This window comes from Venturia canescens, chromosome 2 (genome assembly GCF_019457755.1).
Source record: "Venturia canescens isolate UGA chromosome 2, ASM1945775v1, whole genome shotgun sequence".
Classification (NCBI taxonomy): Eukaryota; Metazoa; Arthropoda; class Insecta; order Hymenoptera; family Ichneumonidae; genus Venturia; species Venturia canescens.
Window position 1 is genome coordinate 14,092,711 of NC_057422.1, and position 24,901 is coordinate 14,117,611.

General features: G+C 43.7%; 2 protein-coding genes across 3 annotated transcripts; one reads left to right on the forward strand and one right to left on the reverse strand.

Annotated features, from left to right (window-relative positions):
• The first annotated feature begins 110 nt into the window (after positions 1–110).
• Amnionless (amnion associated transmembrane protein) lies at positions 111–6,742 on the forward strand. The gene is made up of 6 exons (XM_043411351.1): positions 111–602; positions 1,931–2,235; positions 2,661–2,799; positions 2,909–3,143; positions 3,487–3,640; positions 5,822–6,742. Exons 1-6 carry the CDS (start codon positions 327–329, stop codon positions 6,189–6,191), a joined length of 1,479 nt encoding a protein of 492 aa, XP_043267286.1. The 5' UTR covers positions 111–326; the 3' UTR covers positions 6,192–6,742.
• On the reverse strand, positions 6,630–24,685 carry CrebA (Cyclic-AMP response element binding protein A). 2 transcript variants are annotated; one of them, XM_043411353.1, is made up of 7 exons: positions 24,011–24,685; positions 21,861–22,044; positions 11,162–11,498; positions 10,727–11,055; positions 10,376–10,651; positions 10,148–10,291; positions 6,630–10,030 (listed from the first exon to the last, which is right to left on the reverse strand). In XM_043411353.1, exons 2-7 carry the CDS (start codon positions 21,924–21,926, stop codon positions 9,845–9,847), a joined length of 1,338 nt encoding a protein of 445 aa, XP_043267288.1. In that variant the 5' UTR covers positions 21,927–22,044; positions 24,011–24,685; the 3' UTR covers positions 6,630–9,844. The 2 variants fall into 2 exon arrangements, with proteins under 2 accessions (XP_043267288.1, XP_043267287.1); XM_043411352.1 differs by having other exon boundaries at positions 24,057–24,684.
• Positions 24,686–24,901: the final 216 nt, after the last annotated feature.

The window sequence follows — 24,901 nt, forward strand, 5'->3', positions numbered from 1 at the left end:
AAGCAATACGGATATTGACACGTGCGTGGCATCGTCGAAATCCCTGTGGGAAATGCCTCCGCGACTGGAGAACGCCCACTGAGCCTCTGTGCTGTTGTAGTCGATCGCGAGACTTCGAGCCTAAATGTTAAAATATCTAAAAAGTTGGAAAACTTCGAGTTCAAAGTGCTTACGGATTTGATCGATAGAATTTGGATTCGGTTTTATGGAATTGAATAGAGCAGAAACTCTCGCGATGAATCACATTTTTCGTCTCTAAATTCTCTATTGAGTTTTAAATATTTTTGAAGATTCGTGAGAAATTTTGTAGCTTCAAAAAATATACGATGGCCGAGGCAAAGATGCTTCTCGCGAGAATATTCCTTCTCCTCTCGACATCACGAATGAGTCTTGGCATTGAAAAACATTGGCTGCCCGATCTCGAGTGGCAAACGAAAAACAATTGGATCGGTGGTCTTTTGCCGGATGCTGACAGTCGCGCCGTTTTCCCTGAGGATACTTGGCACACGGTCGGTCTACCCAACACCGGTAAACTCGAAGTGGCTGAAATATATTTGCCTAGGGAGGGATCTTTGAGTCTTGGCCTCAACGGAGTTCTAATGGCAAGTTTTAAAAAAGTATTCTGAAAACAATATTTTGGAGACCTCGGATGCAAGCGCTTTTTTATTCCACGATAACGTCACGAACTTTAAAACCATCGTAAGAGTACGATGTCTTTTAACAATGACATTTTACACATTTTTTTATTATTCTTCGTTCTCATTTCACAACTTCAATGAGTCCGTGACAAACTCGAATAATTTTTTTCCATATGGACGTAACTACTGGGCTGCATGCGAAGCAAACAATTACTACATTCTCATAACGTTTTTATATACCCAGTTCAATCCTCTAATTGAACGCGAGAGAGGTGAATTCTTTAAGGGCTTACACTTGTGATGGGCGGAAAAATCGAAAATTTTTTCAAGCACAATGTCTGAAGATATTCTCACGAAATTTCATAATGATCGGAACATTAGATTCGTAGCTGTGGGTATTTCAACCGACTTTGAACGGGAATATCTCAGAATCGTCTTTTTTGAGCACCAGTCGCGGTGGACTAACTAAAAAACTATTAATATGATCCATACCAAATTTATTCCACTTATTTATTGTAATAATAGCTAGGGCCTGGACGAAGGATTTCGTATTTTGTTGGGAAAAAAATTGTAACGAAAAACTGAAAATTTAGCACGTCAAAAAATGAATTTTTTGTTAAAACTGTGGCCATTTTTTTAAATCGAATTTTTTATACGAATCTTTTGTCCAGGCCGAAGCTATTATTATAATAAATAATTGGTATAAATTTGGTATGAATCGGATTAATAGTTTTTTAATTAGTCCAGCGCGACTAGTGCTCAAAAAAAGGTGCTACTGAAATACAGCTGGAGTTGCGCCATTTTGAGACATTTTTGACCATAAAAATTGTACAAGTACATGAACATATGTACTAACGAATGTCGTTCATAGATTGTCAATAAACATTTATTTTCTTGTCGAAAAAAAATCATAAAAATCACGTTTTTTCGCCCCCTGCAAGTGTATGAGGCCTCAAAGCTTCCCAACTTCGAGAAATATCAATGACGTCAGATCTGCGCAATGAATAACCGGTGGCACGTGCACACGTGGGAAACGAAATTTTGGTGAAACAATGAACTCCGAATCGAGTCGATGGATTCTGAGTTTTTTCTTTCAATATAATAGCAATTCGTAGAAAGTTCTTTCGCTAACGAAACAATTTAGTGAAACGGCGCCTAAAATGCATTCATTCGACTAGGATGCAATACGGAAGTTGGAATTTGTATGCTCGGTGTGATTGAAAACCGTGAACAAAATACGCTTTCAATTCGTCTTCAATGATTTGTGTTTAAATAAAATCATAAAATTTCAGTTCTCGGGATCGAAAAAAACATTGAAAAACGTAGAATGGTCGAAGAAAGGGATTTACATGTGGGTCGATCCCGAGAATTGGGATGGTTACACATCTGCAACGCCTCATGCCGAGAGAATCCCCTGCGACAACGATATCGTTGTGTTGCCGAGCAGAAAACGTGCATTGAGTTTAGCGTTACCGATGGTCGGCGTCCACGTTCAAGCCGTCAAGATCGCCGATGAAACAACGACTCTCAATCGTTGGGAATGGAAACAACTGAATAGTGGGACGCGCGAGTTTATTGAAAGCAGTTTAACCGTCACGTAAATGAAATATTATTTTTCTCACTCGCATAATTTATTTAAAAAATCACTTGTATAAATGAAAAAAACTCATTGCGATTTTCAATTACTCTTATTTCTCATTAGAAACTGTTATTCGGTATGAGACGACAAATGGAGTCAAAATGATTGACTCGTTTCGTGAAAACTCGCAGTTGCTTGAGGCAGAAGCAACAAAAAAGTATTGCAAAGTAAAAAGTGAATAAAAGTAGTTTTTCTTCATACAGTTCAAAATCCATCGATTCATGTTTGAAAAATCTGTAAATTTTTCATAGTTTTCTTGAGCGCAGTAAAAACAGAGAAACGAGATTGTGAGAAAAGGGCGAATAACTCGAACAATTCGAAAAAATGAATTTTTAATTAACTATTAATAAACTCTAAAGTAATTGGATTCTTTCGTTAAACAGGTACGCGACGTCGATGGTGCAGGTTTGTAACGACTGCACCTGTCACGGCGATCAGGACGAGGCAGTAGCTCAGGAGGTTTGCTTTTACATGTGGCAGTCTGAAAAATGTGGTTTTGCTGATTGCGAATACCCGCTTCAGGTGAGCTTGAAAAAAGGAAAATTAAAGATCAGCACAAACTTGAAATACATTTTTCCGCTCGGAAGTAAAAGTGAATAAAAGGGAGGCGCCAATGAACGGGTAATTGCAGGTGGAAGGTAATTGCTGCGACTACTGCGGGGGCAGCGTGGTTCTGTCGAGCAAGGTTTCCTTGCGTAAGATCGAGCTTTTGGTGAACAAGGCTTTGGAAAATTATCGTGACGTAGTATCGTGGCACGTTAGAAAAAAGTGGGACGGCAACACCGAAGTCTTGGTGGCTGAGAAAGGAGCGTACAGCGGAACAAATAGCCAGGAAGCCGTTGATATTCTCTCCGATCTATTGATAGGTTCGATACCGTATTTTTTCCTCGCTTTTTCCCGTACGATAACGCTGTTCTAGAAATTAAATCAGGAATTTGTTGAATCCGCAAAAGTCCCTTCAGACAAAAGTCTCGTTCCATTTATTTTCGTCGCGTTTTTCTTAGGCGATCACAGACTCATAAAAATATCGGTGATTCGCCTCAGGAACGAGTGGACAAGAATTTTTTCTTGAAATTTCGTCATTTTCTCAATTTCGCAACGTCAAGAATGCAATTTGAGCCCGGACGATGGGAAATTGGCACACTTGGAGCCGACCAAGACCCTTAGAGTTGTGCAGCCTCCTTTAAAACTCTATTTCTCTGACTTTAGGTAACGGGAACAATGTGCTGGGGAGTCAGACGAGCGGTGCTGCGCGCAAGGATTCATCTTTGAGCGTGATACTCGTGCTCGTTTTCGGAGTCCCTGTGATTCTGGTGTTCGTTATGCTCGCTGCATTTCCCTACTTCGGTTACTCGTACTCGGAGTAAGTTTTTGCCATTTTTTCCCCTCTTATTCGCAATCCGAAAATAACGAGTATCAGTTTTTTTTTCTTCGTCAGAAAGCAAAATTTGATACAAATTTTGCTTTCTCTTCTGACACCGTTGACTGCAATTCGTTTTCGGCGAGAACGAATCTGCAGTTTGATCCAAAACTCCTTTGTTCGTTTACTCACATTTAACCTGCTTGTGATCACATATTTCATTGACACCCCGTAACGCCACATTTCGTTATTCCAATGACTTTTTTTCTTCACGTACCAATGATACTTGGGAACGAGGGTAACTTCGAGCTCTGCTGAATGTCAGAACGCGTATTCGCTTTCACGTGTTGCTTCTCAGCGATGGAGTCTCGAGATGGGAATTTAACGAGAATCGAGTGCTCTTTCCTGGAGCGAGAGCTCGCTTAACGACCACCAGCTTTGCTATTACGATGCAGTTTTAAATATTCCTTTTTTTTACTTACACTGTCAATGTAGCTCTGTCAATATATACACTGTCAGCTTTCTCAGACTGTTACAAACGTGTTCTTTCGAGAGCCATTATCGTCCACGCGAGCTTAGTCTCCATATTTTCGTTAGCCCACTCGAACTCACGGTGTATTCAACGAGAAGGAACGAGAGCAGTCGTCGTGACATCTATTTGGCCAATCTACGTCTGCCTATTATTGGCTTTTCCACGATTCTCTCTCTCTCGCTCTCTTTCACTCGTTACCACTTCCCACAACCCGCTCCGACTGCACATGCACTCGTTTCTGTGCTCAACTTCTGAGGGAGGCAAAAGTAATTAAACTGCGTACGAACGAGAATATATGCGCCTGAGTTGGGTCGCTGTTTCATGGAAAATTTCGTACAAATTTCAATGGTCGACCAGTCGACCTCCATCGTTGTTTTTTTAAGATTGTCGACGAATTATTTCGAATTTTCCTTTCCACTGCTGAAGTTGAGAAAAAAAACAGGAATTCCGACCTCCGACCCGCTGGTGGCTCGATTCATCAGCTATTTTTGACCAACCTCATCTTCGAGAAAGAAATTCTGAGTTCGCGTATGAGTGCTACGAACCGAGAAAAATAATTCCGGCGCCCTCTGTGCGCGAGACCCTTCGGCAGAGCACAGCCTCAGTTTTAATCCGCGATCGAACTTCGTAGAGTTTACTCACGAAACGCACCTTGACGAGCGCAAATACTTTTGGGGCTCTCGCAGGAACAATAGCCCGGTCGTTGTACCATTTAATTAGCACCGCTCCCCAGGCCCAGCAGCAAACGCAGTTTATTATTTTACTCGGAGGAGAATCGAGGGACTCGGGGAAAAGCGTCGAGAGGGAAAGTTGAAACCACCCCCTTCTTCTGCCCGGGATTGCCGCACCGTTAAATGTGCCTTCTCCGCGCGCCGGAATTCTAGAATACTCGGCAATATTGTACACCGTGTTCTCGCAGGAAGCTATGAAATCTGGTCGTTATGCATAATTTTCACGAACGCCTGACAGGTGGTACAGCTCAAGTTCCACTGTTATAACTGAATTCAATTATATTTGACGCCGTGACGCCATTTCCCGTCTCTTATACCTCACGCGTACTCTCGTATAAATGCCCATGAAATGATAACCCCGGCAATATGTTTCGCCATCGTTGAATCGCGAGAATCATAGAAATTCCAAAATTGTGTAGATCCAACTGGAGAATAGGAACGCGCGCAAAGCGTTGTGGCACTCCGAAGGGTCGATGGCCTGCGGAGGCTTTTTGACAACGAAAACACTCGCTGCTCGGCCCTTCACAGGAGGCGGCAGAGTCATTCGGAAGGATTTTCAAAACCTCTGAAAATAGTTTCGACGACTTTCGACTGACGTTCGATAAATGCTGGGGACTCTCGTATTTTTCATTTTTTTGCTCCTTCCGATCCTGGCGATTTTCTGTACATTCTTTAAAGTTGCACTGTCGCTGGCTGTCTTTATCGTACCTGGATCGGTTCGAATTTTTGTCAAAGAATATTAAAAGTTTACAACTTTGTGAGCTGGCTAGTAAGGATTATTAAAAAATCATCTGCATTGCGCTGAAAACGTTAAACCCTCGGGAAAAGCACTCCTGCAAAGAAAACCGATATTTCTGGATGAAGTTGTTTCGGTGACCTGAAAGTTGGTGAGCAGTTGAAACATTGAATTATCGGTTACAGGCTCGTGTCCGGATGGCGAGAAGCATGGTTATCGATTCGAGTATCCGGAGCGCCGGAAGTGGGGCCAAATTCGAGAGCGTCGTACGGTTTCGCTCGTTTCGAGAACGTCCCGGAAGGTGATGTGACGATCGACGAGGATGCTTTGCCAGCGATCGAGGAAAGTCTCGTCGACGAGGACGACGACGATCTCGATCGTCCGGGCTCCTCGAAAAGATTCAAAAATCCACTGTACCGATCGAAGCGTGAAACTCTCGCGGAGAAATCGATCGCCGAGGAGAAAATAATTGACATTGACATGCCGGTGAGCTTGAACGTGCTTGAGAGCCGAGTCCGCGAGGAGGCAGGAATCGAGGAAGTTGCGCTAGATTAATTAAAACAAAAAACTCCCACCAATTAATGAACAATAAATAATACATTTCCAACGAATACGATTTTTGTCGATGCACAAAAAAACATTCCAGGCGTCTTTTCCAATTCCAATCTAAACTTCCCTCTTGCTCCTCCCTCTCGAATATTCATCCTGAATGAATTCTCCTGATATTGGTAAGATACTCATTCGCCGTTGAAAACGATCGCTCGATAGATCGCACCCTCCTGAAACTTACGGAGACGCTAATTTAATTTATCATCAATTCGATCTCCTCGTTATCGCGTTTAAGAGTAACTGGGAAAATTCGATCGTGGTGCGTCTTGACAGGCTGATGAGTAAACAATTCGAACGGAATCGAAAGGAATCTCAGGAGTGGAAGGTGAAGGCCTGAGAGAGCATCGCACGTCTTTGCTCTAAACGATAAATGAAAATCGTATATTAGGTCACACACGTGTTTATTCATTATTGTCGCATACAACACACTCGTACATTATAAAAATCAGGGACTTTTCAGCTCTGACTAATAAAATTCTCCTCGATAACCAAACAAATTAAATTAACCTTTGTTTTTTCTTAAACCCCAACCCTTGGTCAGCAATTTTTTTAGGGCTCGTTCTATTCAACCCGCAATTTTCACTCGCACAAAATTTCCATCAAATATATATTTCTATGTACCTATTTATACCTATTTATATATTTCTGTTATAATATATTTATATTCGTATACATAAATTTATTTTTCCTCGTTTCTATTATTTACAATAAATCGATTTTTTCTTTTATAACCTTTCAACTAGGCACACTCGATGAACCGGTTGACTGGTGCTGCACCATGTATGTAGAAATTTCCATAATTTGCTCAACTTTCAACAGATTTTCACAGAAATTCGTCCAGAACAGTGTTTTCAAGTTCTCTGTTTGTAAAGATGGATCGATAAGTAAAATTCAAAATGATATGAGACGAGATCATTGTCGAGAAACTTTCATGAAATACATTTGTTAAATGATTTTTTGTGATATTTTTGGCACGAAAACTGGAGAAAAAACGTACCAGTTAACCGGTTGAAATGTGACGAGGATATTTTTCGTTGGTTTCGACCAGCAGGGAACGCCCCATGAAACTGTCTTTTTAACGGAGGATATTAAAAAAAAAAAAAAAAAAAAAAACACTTTCAAAAATGACGGAAGGCTTTTTTTAACTTGGAAGTATTGGAGAATTTGTAAATTTGCAGAAAACAGTTTCTATATTTTATAGTGGAATACACTTGAAATGTTTATTTGAAGGCATATTTTTCAATGATATTTCAAGAATCGAATATCCCTGTTTCGACGATTGGACGGTGTTACTTTGTTCTAATTTCTGAAATATTTGGCAGCACTCCAAGAAGAAATATGTATATTTCTGCTCTTAGATTCATACAAAATGTTCTTTCCATCAAACGAAAATTCGCTCATGCACAATAATTGATAGCTAGATACCAACGCACTTTTATTTGGACCGTTGAATAAAACTCTTCATTCTATTTATAAACTATTAAAAAGTTAATAGAAAAATTGTTCGGTAGAAAATTTACCGTAACGAAATATGCCGCGAACTATTTTCGTTTTGCTCGAAAAAATATTTTAAATATCGAAGAATCATTCGAAAATAACTCGTTCAGGCGCTTGGTAAACATTGCACATACTCCCGCACCTATGAGTGCAAAAAAAAATTACAGAAACAACGATCTGTACAAGATTTTTTACGTCAAATCGCTACGACCAATTTTTAATCTACTGACTTCTCGTTTCGCAATATTCACATGTTCAAAATCATTTGAAAAGTCAAATTTCCTCTTCTGAGAGTGGAATCAAATGTCAATTCGCCACACGTGAGAAAATATACGATTGTTCTCATAATTGACAACTCAATGTAAAAGAAAAATCGTCAAACTGAAAATTGATCGAAGCTGAGACTCGGATTTGACACGGAACGCTACATATACGTATATACACACACATATCAATATAATAAATGAGAGATCCGATCACCTTTCGTGGACGGATCGAAGGATAGCGAGCAATTTGAGAGCGTGGACTCATTTTCGCTCGCCACATCGCTCGCTGTTCGTTGCACGTCGTACTAATTAATATTTGGATCTATAACTAATTAATAATTCTGTAAGCACACTCGTTATCAATTTGTTTCGATAAAATACAGTTTGGTCGAGATATAATCATTGTTACATCAAGAATAAAACGTTTTCCCCAATTTCCTAGCCTAACTAGAGATAAAATCACTCTTCTCATAACTATAAATTCACTCGCCATGATATTACGCAATAAAATTCAGGAAATTTACATATCTACTCGATCTACTTCTGCAATTGCTCCAAAAGACTTTCGATCATCAAAATGTCCTTCGTATTTCTAATTTGCACTTTAATTTGTGTTTCCTTTTGATTGAGAAAACAATCTCAGACACGCTGTGGAGACGTAGATTTTCTTTAAAAACAAAATCCATTTTGAAATAGTTTGAAGATTCAGGAGGAAAAACGTGGGGATCAAGTTGGAATGGAATGCCTCGTATAACGCTGTATCCCTAAATAAAACAGGGAGGTTGAAAAAGAGTTTACTTTTCGATCGAGGAATGGTATAAATCTGTATAAATGTAAGATATCAGTGAATTCTAGTGGAAAATTTAACGACACGATGTTATTATAAAATTTGTACAATTTTCCTATAAATACTAAAAAAAAAACGTTGAATAGAAGAATCTGAAGTTTGACGATTTCTCGTTTAAGTCGTCGAAACGAAAATAATGTGTACATCTCTCGAAGCCTTGACATTTTTTCATAAATTTAAGCATAAAGTAACATAAGGATTATCAGCCATTGGACGAATTCGATGAATTCGTTCACAGTCGTTAAAATCCGTTGGCAAAAGGTCGAACTGTAACGAGACCAACTTCCACACGAATTATCCTCAAAGATTATTGACACTTTGGACAAATACAACAAATATTTAGAGTCAGGCCGAGAAGAAATGGAGCATGATTTTTCTCGACGGTCCGAAAAATTTGACCAGATTAGCCATTTTTAATTTAACAAATCAATTTTTTTATTTTTCAAAGTTGGTCAAACTTTTCGGAATTAATTGACGAGAGCAAAATTCCATATCTCCGGACCTCACTGTACATAATCATTTCTGTAAAAAAGTTTAGAAAAATTTCATTGTAGTTTTTACGTGCGCATCACAAGCAACGTTAGCGTTAAAAAAACTTTCCATTTTTTCATGATAAAAAAACGAGAGCTCGGAGGCACGTTTTCGAATTGTTATTTTCAGCCAGCTTTTAGGGCCGATGAATGAAATAAATTTAATTTATTTTTTGCTGAATATTCAACAGTTTTTTTGCCTGCAGAGGAACGCTTTTGTAAATAATTTAAGACGTTGCAGGCACACGCTTATAAACAACTGAATTCAAGGAAGTTTTCCCACAGATGATTCCCGGCTTCAATTTAAAAGTTTATCACCAAAATAATGATCTCAAAGAGTCAAAGATATGAAAATTCGCTGCTCATGCACAACGGCGACAGGGAATACCCCCGAAATTCCATTAACAGCGAGGAACGATCGAAACGCGCTGATAAGCGATTATTTCATAAAATAAATATTTAGGAAGACTGCGACTCAAGGAGACACTGTAAGCGTTGGAGTTCGAGCATGAGCTCACGATTAGCGTCCTCCAAGGTTGAGAGGCGATCCCTGTAGGATGAGTTTTCATTGGTCAATGTGGTAACTCGCCTCTCAAGACCGTCCATGTATTCCTTTTTCTTTCTTCTCGACTCTTGGGCGGATATCTGTAGAATAAATGAGCAACGTCAACTCTACTGTATCTCATGAATGATTGGACCGCACAATTTTAATGAATCCTCACAAAAAACTATTTTGCTTCGTAAAGCAGTTTCGGAGCTCACCTTATTCTTGATTTTCCTACGAACTTTTTTCAAGGACTTTTCCTCCTGCTTGGTGAGCGGTAGTTTCGTCGGAATGGGATAACCCTCGGCAATGAGAGTTCTTTTCTCCTCATCCGTAAGGGTCAGAATTCCCGTGGACCCCTTCTACGATAAAAGCAAAGTTAGAGAGGGAAAATTCGTCGAGTTCGTCGAAAAGGGAGTTTCCATTATCGCAGTTTCTTCACCCACCGGTTGACACGATATTAGCGACGTGTGTATGGGTTGTCTGGTAGCGTGGGTGTGATTCCCGTTGGTGACGTAGAGTCTCGGAGCCAGTAGACCCCGAAGATTTTGTACGTGCCCGGAAGAGCTTTCCCGGCGTTCCGGTGAGCACGAAGCGGAAGCTGTGCCTTCGCTGTCGGAGCTGGCACTGCTGGGAGGAGTCGGCGGGAGTCCTTGTCGCGATCCGTCGACGCTGGCCTCGCTCTCTTCGCACTTAACGTCGAACTCGTCCAATTCCATGCTCTGAAAGTGATTCGTGGTTCGTCAGGAAGCTTCGAATTCAAGTGGGACTCGATTCCAATGAATTTTTATAATCACCTGATAATATTCTTCCTCCTCGTCCTCGCTGTCGCTCGTTTGTTGCAGCAGATGATTCCTGCTGATGTGTAGAGTGTGCGGAGCAACAACAGCTATGCTCGTTTTGTCGTCGACCAATTGGCAAGAGACGACCGATTCGCCTGGGCTGTTGGGGACGCTCAGAGGTTCGCCCTTGATCCCATTGGAGTCGTCCTCTTCCGGCATTGAGTGAAGTCTCGCGGTCACGAGGCCAACTCGTCCGGAGGGAGACTGGCCCGGGGACGGCGATGAGCAGGGACGTCCGGAGGCGGTTCCCATCGATATTGCGGGGTAGCACTCTTCCTCCATATCTAGAGGAGCAGCAAGAGGTTACTGAACAGGTTCGAACGTCAAAAATACTCGATTCACGGCAACATTAAATCTCGTTAGCTCTCCGAATTGTTTGCCGAGCCTCACCATCGATTCGACTGCGAAGCCCTAAACTTTTGTGGTGCTCCGCCATGCCGCTGGCGGGGTTGATCGTGCCAGAGGAACACGTCGATCCGGTGAATCCTTCGATGGAAACGGAGTGCGGAGTGTGCCGGCTACTTTCAGTAGCAGCAGGACTAGCCGGTGGACTACAAGCGAGCAGGCTGTAGCTGTGCTCGGACTTGATGGGTCTGGTGCCACCGAGAGCGGCATCGGTCATCAGTCGATCACGGAGGACGACCCCCAGGGTGCCTTTTTCCCGTAGGCAAAGCACGTTTCCCCATTCTTCTTCCCTCGTCGCCATCAAGACATCCTGTCCGAGGGCCTGGAAAAAAATGGCCAATTCTGACTGATCGTCCGAGACTCGGAGTGTTTAAATGCGCGATGGGGCTCAACTGGAAAGTGTTACGAACGGAAGCAAAAGCTTTTTTCATTGAATTGCGGTATTAAGAAAGCTGGCGAGTCGCTGGGATATGAAAGTACTAGGATCGTAGGCTTTTATCCGCTGGAAGGACCCGAAGCTATGAAACGCGGTGCTGCTCGCAGCCGGAGCAGCCAGGGATCATCGACCTCTCGCGCTTCACCCAAACTAGGCTCCCGCTGGTCAACGTTGCCGCCCGTCGGAGCGCGGAACCTCCGCCTGGTGGGGGCACCCGGAGCGAGAGGGATAAACCTATTGATAAACCAGACACAGCCAGACGCGTATTAGCGCGTAGTTGATGCAGGATCCTTCGACCCGCGCGAGCGTTCAACGCCGAGTTTGAGACAAACAGAGCCAACTCTCCCCCATTGGACAGTCCACCTTTGCGCCTCGCTTGCGTAACCTTTGAAATTAACGCGTTCGCAGTCCCTGGACAGAATGGGAACGAGTCTGAGGGCAATGCGCCGCTCGCCCCACCGCACGGTCAAGTTGAAGGCCGCCTATTCTTGGCCACCGCGAACGGCCTCCGAGTTGCGAGCGCGCCGGCATACGAGTTACCCCGTCGAGTTAATTTGTCGAGAATACGTTTCGTGGCTGAACGCTCGGGATTCCAGACGGACTCGGAAAATCTCTCGAGGGCTCCTCAGCGACGATTCCAGCTCACGAACTTGCGAGGGGGACTTTTTCCTCGCGGGCAACGAAAGCCCGCGAGAAGCTAAACAGCCGGGACAACTCGATCCAGATTCAACACCCGCCCAAGCTCAATGAACTCCCGTTGCTTTCGTCGAAGCTACACACAAACCCGTGAAAAATATGGCTCGAGTCGGACTGACCAGCGACTCGGCAACTCGAGCCCGAAGGGACGATCACGAATCGTGAAACTCTCGGGCCGCAGACTTTCGCGGAATCGAGTCGGTGGTGGTGGTGGCTTCTAAGCGTGAAAGCAGAGGAGAAGTGTAGTTGTTCCAAGATTATATGGAGGATACCACTGCCTCGGAGGTATTTGTATGGCTCGAAGGATCGAAACGTCCCTGGAGCCACGCTCCAGCAATGCGGAACTGGCGTTCTCCAAGGTCAAAGACGCCACCACACAACTTCCCTCGAGCCTAAGCCGTCTGATCGTCGTTGCTCGCTTCGCAATATACTTTCGAGTCTACTTTTTCCTTGCTCCATTTTCTTCTCACCTCCCTTTCCTTGGACCGACTTTTCATTTTTTTAGCCAGTCGAGTCCCAGCGTTGATTTTTTTCTTCGAGGAATTTCCGGATTTTGTTTTCCTTCGACTCATCACACGGGCGCTCGAATCTATTGCTGGATTTTTTATCTTATCGTCACCTCCAGTAGTGTACTTATGATTCGTACACCGCGAGGAAGCTTAAAAGATTGCAGGAACTCGACGAGAGGAATAATTGAGCGAAAAAACGTGCCCGAGACTCTCGCAAAAAGGAGGAAATGCTGCGACGAGAAAAGACGATACGACGCGGCTCCACGAGGCATTATCGCAATAAATTTTTCACTTAAAAAACCACGCTCCGATGTTTGAATATCGAGTTTTTTTACAGCGCACGTATTTGTTATCTTTCGGGGAAAATGTTACACGCCCCCTCCCTGTAAATAAATCGAATTGGGAAATACTTCGTGACGAAATATGAAAGCAAACGAAATAATAATCAATAAAATTATTTTTTTCTGCATATTCGACAATCCTTCGAAAATAATACCCGCTAAATTATAACTCGTCGTTCGTTGTTTTCACGATGAAAGACTACTTCTGCCGCGACGTTTTCAAACTTTGGTTTACGCGGTTGGTTCACGCCCACTGCGAGAATTACTGTTTTGCCGTTATTCGTTAAGAGATCGTGTAATCGAATAATTTCACTCGTCGTTCAGGAGGAAACTTCCATTTTCTTTTTAATGAAGCATTTGCCTTCCTTTCTTTTCGTTCAACGTTTTCTTTTTCTTCAAAGCATGAACCGAGCTGAGCTCGGTAATTCGAGACCTCGAGCAACCACTTCGTATTCCGCTGAATCGGCAAATTTTTAACTTCACGATATTCGGGCAGTTTAAAATTTTTCGTTGACGGCCATCGCTTGAAAACTTCCAATTTTCACGATTTTTCTTACTCTTATTATATTTTAATTTTCTAATTATTTTATTTTTTTCATTTCATCTCAAAATTTTTTTATTTTCAGCTCTAAAAATCCGCTTGTTTCTTTTCATTGTTCTTGCAACAGAAACGTGACAAATTTTCGACCTAATCGCCGTATGAATTTCGACCAAATTCGTGTTTAAGCTTCCTTTCGAAACGAAATGATTGGAATGCCTCTACGGGAAGAAGCGAGACTGGAATGTCCCGTTGGTGCTCATCGGGCGGTGCACACCTGACAATCGAGTTCTTCTTCTCCTCCGTCAATGTCTCTGAGATTTTTCCCTTTTATTTTCCCCGTCCATCCGTCTCGTCGCGTCCTAGAATGAGAGGCTAAAAGTCTTCTAACGAAATGAAAATTCATTAAAATGCCTGAGTTTTCCACGCGCTCCGTCGAGACTCGTCTATTCGCAGGCTTGCGCGTGTTCCCCAATTTCGTTTTTGCTTCTTTTCCCTTCGCAAATACAAACTGAAGATAATTTCTTTTTAAATGAATATTAATCGCCCTGCTAATGAGGCTGTTTTTACCGCGATTGTAAAGGAGCATTATTTGCGTACGCGCGAGAGTATCGATTGTCCCATTGAGGCAAATAGTCCGGAGACCGAATCGGCGAAAATATGGTAAGAGCATTAAATCTAATGACTTTTCTTTAATGACCGAAGAAGTATCTCGGCACGCTCGTTCTCAAGCCGCTTTGTAACTCAATTGACATTCGTTACGATGAAGAATGTCCTCCGCCCCGGAAAACGACGCTGTTGCTCGTCCGAAAGGGCTATTCGTATGGAAAATAAGATACCCGAGACTTCTGATCCGGAGGAGATAACGAGGGAGCAAGAGCAGCTGGGGAAACCGATTCGTGACCCTCGTCTTCGAATCTGTATCGTTCAGACGGAATCGTCGTACATTTTTGGAGGATCGAACGACAGGAAAGATCGGAATCACTGAAGAACTCGGTCAAATCCCATTTTTTATGGAGTTGAGTGAAAAGAGAGTTTTTTTCGAACTCCTGGCTTCGAAAGAATGGACTGTTGCATCAGTCGCACCGAGCGAAGTCGTTCGAACTTTTATTTGCGCACGGGATCGGTTCAGCAGGCTTTTATGAATTCACTGAACGAGTGAAATTCGAATGAAGGAGGTTAAAAAAACGAAGAGGAATTGTTGAATATTCGTATGTGAAGAAATAGAACGAGTAAGAAATGATGGTTATCGATAATTTATTATTAGCATGCGCGGACGAAGAGGCACGAGCATTTCATAAGTTACAATTCGTACGAAAAGGAGAAGCAAAATATAAACTCTGGGAATACTCGGCCGCGAAGTCACGAAAAAAGGTTAACGTCCTCGATGTTACAAACTCTAGGCTCTCTCTCGTCCAATGCCAATGCGCCGTTGAGCGGCGCCACCGGTCACTCGACCGGAGAGACTCTCTCTCCCGTTTTTTTCTTCAATCGTTTTTTCCATTTCTTCAGCTCTCCTCTTCTTTCCCTCAGCGAGGTTAGCTCTAGCTCGTCTCTTGATCGATTCGTGATTTGGAAGGCAGTTTATTCGTTTATTTTTCTGTCAAATATATAAAAAGACTCCTGATGACTCGGGGGGATTCGTCCGCGGTAGGAAGCTCAAGTTCTCGCGTGAATCATTCGGCACGTTTGTCACGTTCCCGAAGCAGCTCTTGGTCAATTTTGTCGAGCATTCTCGTCTGCGCGGGAAAACTCATTTTCGAGAAACATTCCCGAGTAGTCGAGGGCGATTCTCACGTGTCTCGTTTCCATTTCGTTTATAATTGACTCGAGAATATTTGCCGAATAAAAAAACTCGTTCGTTGGCCGGTTTCGACTGGAATCGGTGGATTTTTTCGCTCGTCGATCGTTTGTTATTCCGAGAAAAAAAACGTCGCAATCACCGATAATCGTGTCGAATGGAAGGAGATCGCGGTTGGATTTTCCGTGGCACCGGAGGGCTCGGGACTGGAAACGCAGGTGCAGGGACGAATACATTAACGATTCTCTGGATCGTAGCTGTAAAAATTCCTGGATCCTCGGGATATTCGTACGTGTGCGTCCCTGTGTGCTGGGAATGCACGCAGAAAGCTCGGATCAATAGAAAATAAGCATACATTTTATGGTCCACGAAGTAGACGATGGAAAGACTACAAAAAGAGGCGGATTAACCTGGCGTGTCGACTTTTCTGGAGTCAGAGAGGAAAAAAGGGGCTGCGGCAGGGAGCGGGGGGAAGAAACCTGGTCGTGTTTCTCCACTACTTTGAAGGAATAACCGATCCTTGGAGAAACCTGAGAAACTCGAGTAACCGGAGACACTCCGTCACAAGGGGGAAAAAATTGTCGAGAAAAATGTTGGAAAACAGCGTGAAATAAATGTGCTGAAAGAAACGAAGCAAAAGGACGCGAGAAATAAAGCGTGATAATAATGCTCTCGACTCTCTTTTATTATGTTTTTCATTGATTAATGAAAAATAATGCGTGCGCGATTGAGAGAGAAAATAGTGAGTGTGTTCGAAGCAGAATTGGCTGGAGATTTTTTAGTTGAAATTCACGTCGCTTTTTCGGTGCGCCTTCGTTGACGATTTGGCAACGCCGTTGTGATTTCGACACGGAGCCGATTTTTTCGCTGATTATTGCTTGTTCGAAATGTCAAAGTACAGTCAGCAAAAACGTTGGAGAAATTATGGTAATTAAGGATGTCTGGGGAATTACGATTGAATCGGATTGAATATAAAAGTCTGCTCGGGCCTCTCGCTACGGTACTAACGATTTTTCGGGTTTTTTAAATCCTCGGGGTCATTATTTGGGCCCGATCCAACGCCTGGCGTCATCTTTTCGACTTCCCTTCATTCGTCATCGAATTACGAGTTCCCTCGTGAAATTTCCAATGCACGAAACATATTTTTCGCTTTTTTTTTTTTATCGTTTTGTCCCTGCCGATGCTTCGGCCGTGCGATACCTTCATTTCAATTGAAATCAGACATTTTTTTGGCAGAGACGTTGATTTATTTTGCTGGAAGAAATCTGCATCGGCGGATGTCAAAATGAGGGCGCTCATAATGACGAAATATCTAGATCGATAGTCCGCTCGATTTTAATAGTCGATCGAGTTCGTTATCGCGCATTGACGACTTTAACTGCGCGACCCGCGTCGAATCGCCGAGACCTCGGCAACGGAAAACGAGCGAACGATCGATAAAGCTGTTTTTTTTGCGTCAACGTCGCTCGCGGAGGTGATTTGACAGGATCTACAAATTTCATTGGGGAGCCAAGGCGCTTGATGGAAAACAATTTCTCAAGAGCACCCTCGAGCATGCGAAGCTTTTCCTTCGTCAAAGTCCTTCTCCCTGCGACCGAAGATCGACGAAATTGTATTTTCAATACTTTTTCAACGCTTCGACCGTCCGGCGGAACTCGCATTCTGCGTACTCCCGCCATTTCCGTGTTTTCCTTTGCGATAGCGAGCGAACGATTGCGAACGAATCGTCGCGTTTGTGGCCCTACTGAAAAACTTTGACATCCGGGGAACATTTTCGGGGACGAAATTCGTTCCCACCGAGTAACGAGAAGCGCAATTTCCTCCTGGCATTTTGAGTACTCCCGAAAACTCGAAGCTTTTGGAAAATCGTTGGCCGAGCGCCGAACCGACAGAACCGGCAGACCGAGAGCGAGAGTCTGCGAGTGTGGTAAAAATTTATGTGTGGGAGGAGGCCGAGCTGATAAGATACGGCTCGATGGTGAAGGAGAAAATTAATAATACAACCTTGTTCCGCGACACACTTGTATATATACGTAAAATAAAATATCCACACGAAAACACTAGAAAAAGAGGTGAAACTTGCTGACATAAAAAAACGATATTTTTTGTAGGGAAAACTTTCCGGGTACGTTTACGCTCCTGCGCGCAATGATTTCTCGAGGCTCAACCCGATCGAATTTCTTCCAGAACATTGTGAAGATCGATCCCACAATCCGGAGCGTCGTTATTCCCGTTTCCGAGTGTTTCGGTCGATCAAAGTTTGTAACGAGGGGCAGGGAGGGGCGGAAGGAACGCGTGCGTCGTGAGGAGAGAGCCTCGTCGAAGCGCGCTAAATTCGAAGGCAGTCGTGTTCGAAGCAGCTTTTCAAAAACGTTCAATAAAAATTTGGAAAAGACCGTTAATGATTTTTGGAAGAGACTATACGCGATGGAACGTTACGCCCGCACGAGGCGCATCGGAGTCGATAAGCCTCGGAACGAGCGTGCGGAGCGCATGTACGTAAATTTTCTCGGTTGCGGTCTCGCTCTCGCTCCGGCGTTCGTTCGTTTCCTTTCGTACGTTTTTTTCCGTAAGACGGGGGCGGGCGGAATACCTGATTCCATCCGGAATTAGAATGCCTGCCGGGGCAATGACGGGAGCAGGAGAGTCGTCCATTGAGAAGTCGAATGAAAGACCGAAAGAAAGATAAGTGAGGAGAGACAGATGGAGGCAGGAGAGTGAAAAGAAACTGGAGGCTGTCGCTGAGTCCTCGTTAACGAGTTTTGCACGCTTTCGGGCCCCGTCGAGTCCGAAGTTTGACGACTTTTTTAAGTTACTCGAAACGAATCCCCGAGCATCGGGAAGCGTTGAGTAGAAAATCAATTTTCGTCGTCGAGATCGAAAGGAAGGAAAAAATCGAGGAGGCGGCAAGCGCGGAGGGCAAAAGGTAGGAAACCCCCCCGCGCTCGAATCCCGAGGCGCTTCCTTCCCATGGAAAATACGCCGAGTTTCACGTACGTCGGTCCTCTTCCGTTGGCTCTCTCATTTTTTCCTTCGTTCCAACGCTCCCAGCGAGACCGGTGAATATCCGGCTGACAAGCGCAAACGCCCGAGAACGGGAAGGGCTCCGAGAACACTTCCGGTCTCCGGGGAACATACAGACATCCGGCGCAGCACACCAGTGAGAAGAGAACTCGGCCTAGCGTGAATCTCTCACAGAAAAGCCCGCGCTCTCATTTTTATTCGGCACGAAAGTACTTGGAAGCAAGCACATCGAGAAAATAGTTACGAGAGCGATGAAAAGGCTGCATCGACCTCCCGAGGCGAAATTCCCCTCGAAAGTTCCGGGAGTGACAGCGCAGAAAGGCGTGCGAACCGCCTCTTTGCACAGCAGCGTCAGCTCCGAAAGCTTCATCGACTCTATAGTCGCAATAACGAGTTAGCCACTTTGCGCTCGAGCCTGGCCCAATTAGATTAGATAAGACGATCGATAGGGAAAGAGAACGAGAGAGAAAGATAATAACAGAGAAAAGAGAGGAAGAGAGTCGCCGGGGGGAGGGAGAAGAGCGAAAAGGGACGGAAAAAGCGACGAGCGAGTACTGCGGAGCGACGCGAGGATAGGAATGACGATTGGCGCGTTGGCCGAGTGCTGCGACGACCGAACATGTGCTTCTTTTTCGATAACGTATCTCGAACTGCCGGTTCCACAAATATTACAAATACATTACAGAAATATTCGTCTCACCAATGTGAAAAATATTCAAAGCCTCGGGGGATCTCGAATAAAAATACGAAACAAGATTTTCCGTGTTTTGTAATCCAAACATTTCCTCGTCCCCCCTCGCGCCTTGGGATCGCGTTGAAAAAAACCAATTTCACACTAACGATGCATTGGATTTTCATGCTTCTCGGGCGACACAAGCTCCTCGTATCCGGAACATTTCATGCTCGTTATCTGTGGCTATATAAATGTCGAAGTAAAATAGTTGCTATTGTGTCGTATCCAGGTCGGAGTATTCATAACCAGACACCGGTCATTGGGAGGACGTAATAAAAAAAATGTGTTGCGACGTCTGCCTTGCATTTTGTCTACTCTCGAGCGTCGTTTTTCTTATATTTTTTCCATCGACGCCACTAGAAACTTGTCACGTGGGGGAAAAATGAAAAGAATAATGTCGGGGAGAGTTATTGACAGAATTTTGAATATTTTCTCGAGGTCTTGGTGCTTGCACAGATGGCTGTGACTCAGACGTTGGAACAGAAACGATCCAGAGCTCGCTTCGTTCGGCCTGCTCCACGTGTACGTCAATAAATTATTGTTGTTATTACTCTCATTATGATTATTCGTCGGTATGATCGTAATGACTTTGATCGTTTGTCTCACTCATTTTTTTAGAATGAATGATCGATATTTCCAAGGATGGTTGTCTTGAGGGCGGCGTAACGTCGATTCGGTGGAAAAAATTTTAAGAATTTTTTTCTCAAACCCTGCGGATAACACAAGTCTATTTTATTGATCGCGACATCACGATGCAACGTGTGAACAAGATTTCCTGAATTTCTGAACACTCGAATATCAATAATTAACTCGGTTTTTATTTATTAACTTATTTTTTTTTTTAGTCTTTATTTTTTATTATTTATTATTTATTCATCAATTTATTAATTAACAGAGGCACTCGGGAAAAAAATCATCCATCGGTGAACACTGCAGTAAATCGAAATCTGCTCGATCGATCCTTTCGAAATTTGGCCTGCGTTGCTTCCTTACACAATTGACCAGGTATCTGCGAGAGCTTTTTTCCAATCTTTCATGATTATTAATTTAACAATAACAAATAGGCTCATTTTTTAGGCGAATTTTTTAGGTGTTTTCACTTCCCAGTGTCGCAGAGAATACAAAAAGTCGAAAAGAAAAAAGTCCTCTGGCAAATACCTGGTCAATTGTGTGAGGAAGTAGCTTGCCAAATTTCGAAAGGATCAACGTTTTTTTCTCGATGCCTCCGAAGGTTTGCTAGCATCGAGTTAATTATTGGTGTTCGGGCTTTCGAAATTTTGTAAATATTGTTCGTACATTGTAATATGATGCGAGATTCGATGAGATTGATTGTAGCGTGTTTAAAAAATTCTCAAAATTGGGCCTTTTTCCACCGAATAAAGATTAGCGCCCCCTTAAAAATATCGTTTTCCATCCTCGTTGCCGAAGGATTATTATTTCAATGCAAGTTTTCGTGAATAAAGTCGTCGCTCGATGGAGATGTTCGTTTCGTCGACGTACGATTACGATCGTCAGTTTGTGCAATTATTAATTACGTAATTCGCTTTTGCGCGGCTGCGATACTCGAAAGAACGTCGCGAAAAAGGAAATGAAAAAGGACGCTCGCGGGGAGCGAAGGATGGACGGCGCGGGAGGGAGCGCAAGGGACGGAGAAGGGAAATGATTGAACAAGTGGTCGGACGCAGAAGCGCGATCGCTTTACTCGGGTTTTTCACTCGATCCCCCCGTCCGTAAAGACGAACGGGGAGGAAGGAGAGAGCCCCGGAGAAGTGCTCGAGACGCTTCGCAGACGCCAGATTTTTTCGTGTGCGAGACGAGACTGCGATTTCACGGGACGAAAAAACCTCAAGTCCCTCACACTTTTGACCCGCAATCGACGCCGTTTTCAATCTCGACGAGGCGAAATCTCCGGAATTCGCTTCAGGGGATGCCCGAACGCCGTGCTCGCTGATAATCTCAATTTACTACAGCTCGCTTCGTTATGAAGCATTTCTTATCTTCCACGACATTTTTCTCGTCGAAAACGAAGTTTTTATTCTTCGCGCTGCGAGGAAACTATCGAGCGAGTGCTGCGTCAGTGTTGTATGTTTTGAATACGCTTACAGAGCGACAATTTTCCTCGAGCGAGACACGCTTCGACTCAACGTTCGTTTGGAACGATTGAAAATGTCCCGTCGCCCGAAAACCAACTGGAAAAAGCGTTTTCAGAGGTGCGAGGCTCGAAACCCCGACAGCAGAACGCACCGTGTACGATGCACGCGGGATCGCACACGCGAGGCGCCTCGTTAAAATCTCTTATCTCTTCACGTTTACATTCGATCGCGATTATTCATGGCCTAATACCCAAATCGTTATCGACGCGAGCGAGCTGCCAAGTTTCATCAATTCCTGAATTAACGAAACGTTTTCGAGAGTGTTCGAATACTCGAAATTCATCGAATCGAGCTCGAGGCCTTTCGTTCGAAAAACCAAACAGTTTTGACCGATAAAAATATTTTCGATTTCATCGCGTATGAGAACGCTCAAGCAAAAGACCCTCGAAAAGCTCTTTCGTCCATTTTCGTCAAAGATTTCGGCGCCATTTTGTTTCCCGAGGATCTACTTACCGGCTCGGCGAGATACGATTCCCACAGCTCCTTGAGATCGCTGCTTCCCGGGTCGTAGAACTCCATCCTTCAATCGTGTTTTTCCCTCCCCGAGTTTCTCGCAATTTTTCGTTTTTTCCCCTCAGCCTCTCACAGGTCGACGTCGGAGCGCGTTATTTCTTACCAGGAGTCCCTTCTCATCGTCCTTGAACAAAATAACGTAAACAATATTCAGCGGGTTTGGTGCTGGCTGGGGAAAAGAACGATGACGAAAATGAAACATTTTTTCCATCGATCATCCCGCCCGTTTTTGTTCTATATTCGTTCGGGGCGAGCTGCTATCGCCGGAAAATCCGCGAGGGTTCAAAGTTTCGGCTTCCAACCGGTTTCCGAGAGTCCACGGTACAAACGTCGAAATGAATGAAAGCCGAGACCGAGAAGGATGAATGAAAGAAAAAAAATTAACGAAAAAATTATACACGAGTAATTGCCTCGTACATGAAGTTTTAAATCGCACGAGCATGCCGATAAATTGCTCTCCGAAATGCAACGTATAAGCATGTATTACTCATAAAACTCATGAATAATATGAATTCTGTTGAAGAAAAGGCAACTGCGTGGAAAGTAATCAGTGCATTACGCCAATTGAAGAAGCCGAGCGCGCCACGTGCAGGATGTTTCCCTACGCAGACAAACGCGAACGCGGCGCACCGCATACTCAAGCTGCATCCTATAGGAGAGACACGAATGCTCTTTCATAGCGGACGATTCTCGTGAATGGTAAATTTTTACCGCATACTCGCATAGGGTGTCCGAAAAGTCGGCTCCTAATTCGAGGGATCGAAAGATTGTGTAATTCCGAGAAGAATTGTCTCGAGTCATTTTTTTCTAGGAGGCACGAAGAACGAGATATCGATGAATTGAGGGACCGCCAATCAGGTGCGGGGGTGTCGAACGCTTGGGCGGGGCGCGACGGTTGACGCTCCCGCCGAGCTCGAGCAGCGCCCCGGACTGGCCGGTTCTTGATATAATTATAATGTTGCGCGAAGTTTTGCGATTGACTAAATTCGTCGGTTTGAAGAATCTTGGCAACAAATTTTGGAACACCCTTTATGTAAGAATATTTTTAAGACTTTAATTCATACCGCAGATACGGCTTACGGATCGGATGAAATCCGCGGCATTGGCCTCGCGTAGGACGACGCTGATGCCGGCTCGTCGGGCAAAAAGCCTCGTGGATTTCACCACCCACTATAGAATTCTGTGCGATCGCCATTCGATTGCCGGCACCCGAGTTCGACAATTGTTTCTATTACATTTTTTTTCACTTCACTCATTCGTTCTTTTATTGTTGTTTATTCGGGATCTTTTCACTCGTTGATCACGCGAGCAGTGGGGAGACGAACCGACGTTTGTTTGTGAAGTTCTTTCGTGCTGGGAATACCCGCATTGCTGGCAAATCCGTGTATAAAAAGCTTCGTAGATATAAGCATTTATCATCTTTATCCCATGAATGCTCCGCTATACATAGGCAATCGCGAGAGGGAAGGGGATTATCGTGAGAAAACTGAGTTTCTCTCGGAAATACAAAAATATTTCATCGAACGATAAAATAAAAATTTCGCAGCGATGTTGATGGAAAACCAAAAGAATTTTATTGCAAATGCCGAATTTAAAGTATGCAAAATGCCGGGAATTTTCGATCGTGTGAAAACAAAACATCACCGACTAAAGAAATTCATTTCTTCTATCGATTTATTTGTTTTCTTTCTGAGCGTATGTTTGGGAATTGACATATGTCAAGTGCCGGAAAACTTGTGTGGGATTCAATGGGCAAGGGAGCTCGTTTAATGGCTTCTCTTTTTAGTTCAACACACTCTCTATCATTGGATAGAATTATATATTTCACTTAACGACCTTCCTATTGCTGTACTGGGTGAACTAACAGTAGTTTTGAGTGCGAGTTCCATGCGTTGCTTTTTATACTATTATTTTTTCATCGTAACTTCCATCGTCGTTTGATTCAGTGATCAATTCGTATGGTCATTGCTTGCAGCGTTATTTTCGTTTTTACAACATGAAACGAGCTCAAAATAAGTCACGAGTCTGAATATCCGATTTAACATGACATACGAATAGCTTCGGTACGAGAATTAATGCGTTTAACTAACCTCTACGATTTTATCCAATGCAATAATACACTTGTAGTGAACTTACAGAATGTTATGCATTCGTGTATACATATAGAGATGTAAATCCACAAAAGCAGGCTACAAGATCGATAGCCCACACCCGCATATCGCCGTGACGGACCCACAACGTCAAGATTCCGGCTGGTAAACTTATTTCTCCTTTTTATACGCCACCAGTCGCACTTTGGTTTAACACAATCGGAAAAAAAATAAGATACAATGAACTATTTGAACTTCGCAGCACTTTTAAAGTTGTAGATTCTACGCAGATTCCAAAGTTATGTCGAGATTAAAAAACGCCCCCACTCGATGTTTTTATCGTACGCGGGAAAAAAGCAACTACGTCAAAAAACTGAACAAATATTTGATTTGACTATTATCACCATCGCACTTGAATCGTTATTGACACATTTCCATCCACCTATTGATGTGTTTATACTCTGTTTTGATCGAGGTTACATAACATTTACAATAAGGTTACAATAACAGATTTGTAAGTTTTCAGTTTCTTCAAGTTCTTGCCCCGCTTTAATACGCCTTCGCCTCGCAATGTTTACGCGCGAGCGTCCACCGTGTGAATGCGCCGACTGCACGGTGCACGATACACGGCACACGGCTCCGGGCACGTGGTCCTACGCCTATACTCTAGAGCTGCTCTCGAGCCGAGAATTCGACCAACCACCGTCGACCACCTGTTACGTTCGTGCAGAGCCGCCGAACCGGCGATGCGCGCGCAATTTTTCTCCCCCGGTCTACTTTCGGACTGGAATCTGGAATGGTTCGAAAAAATTATGCTGCTGCGGATGCGGAGTCGCGCGCCAGGATGGGGCGCCGCTCAACGGCTTTTACTCTAACTACATGTCCGACATT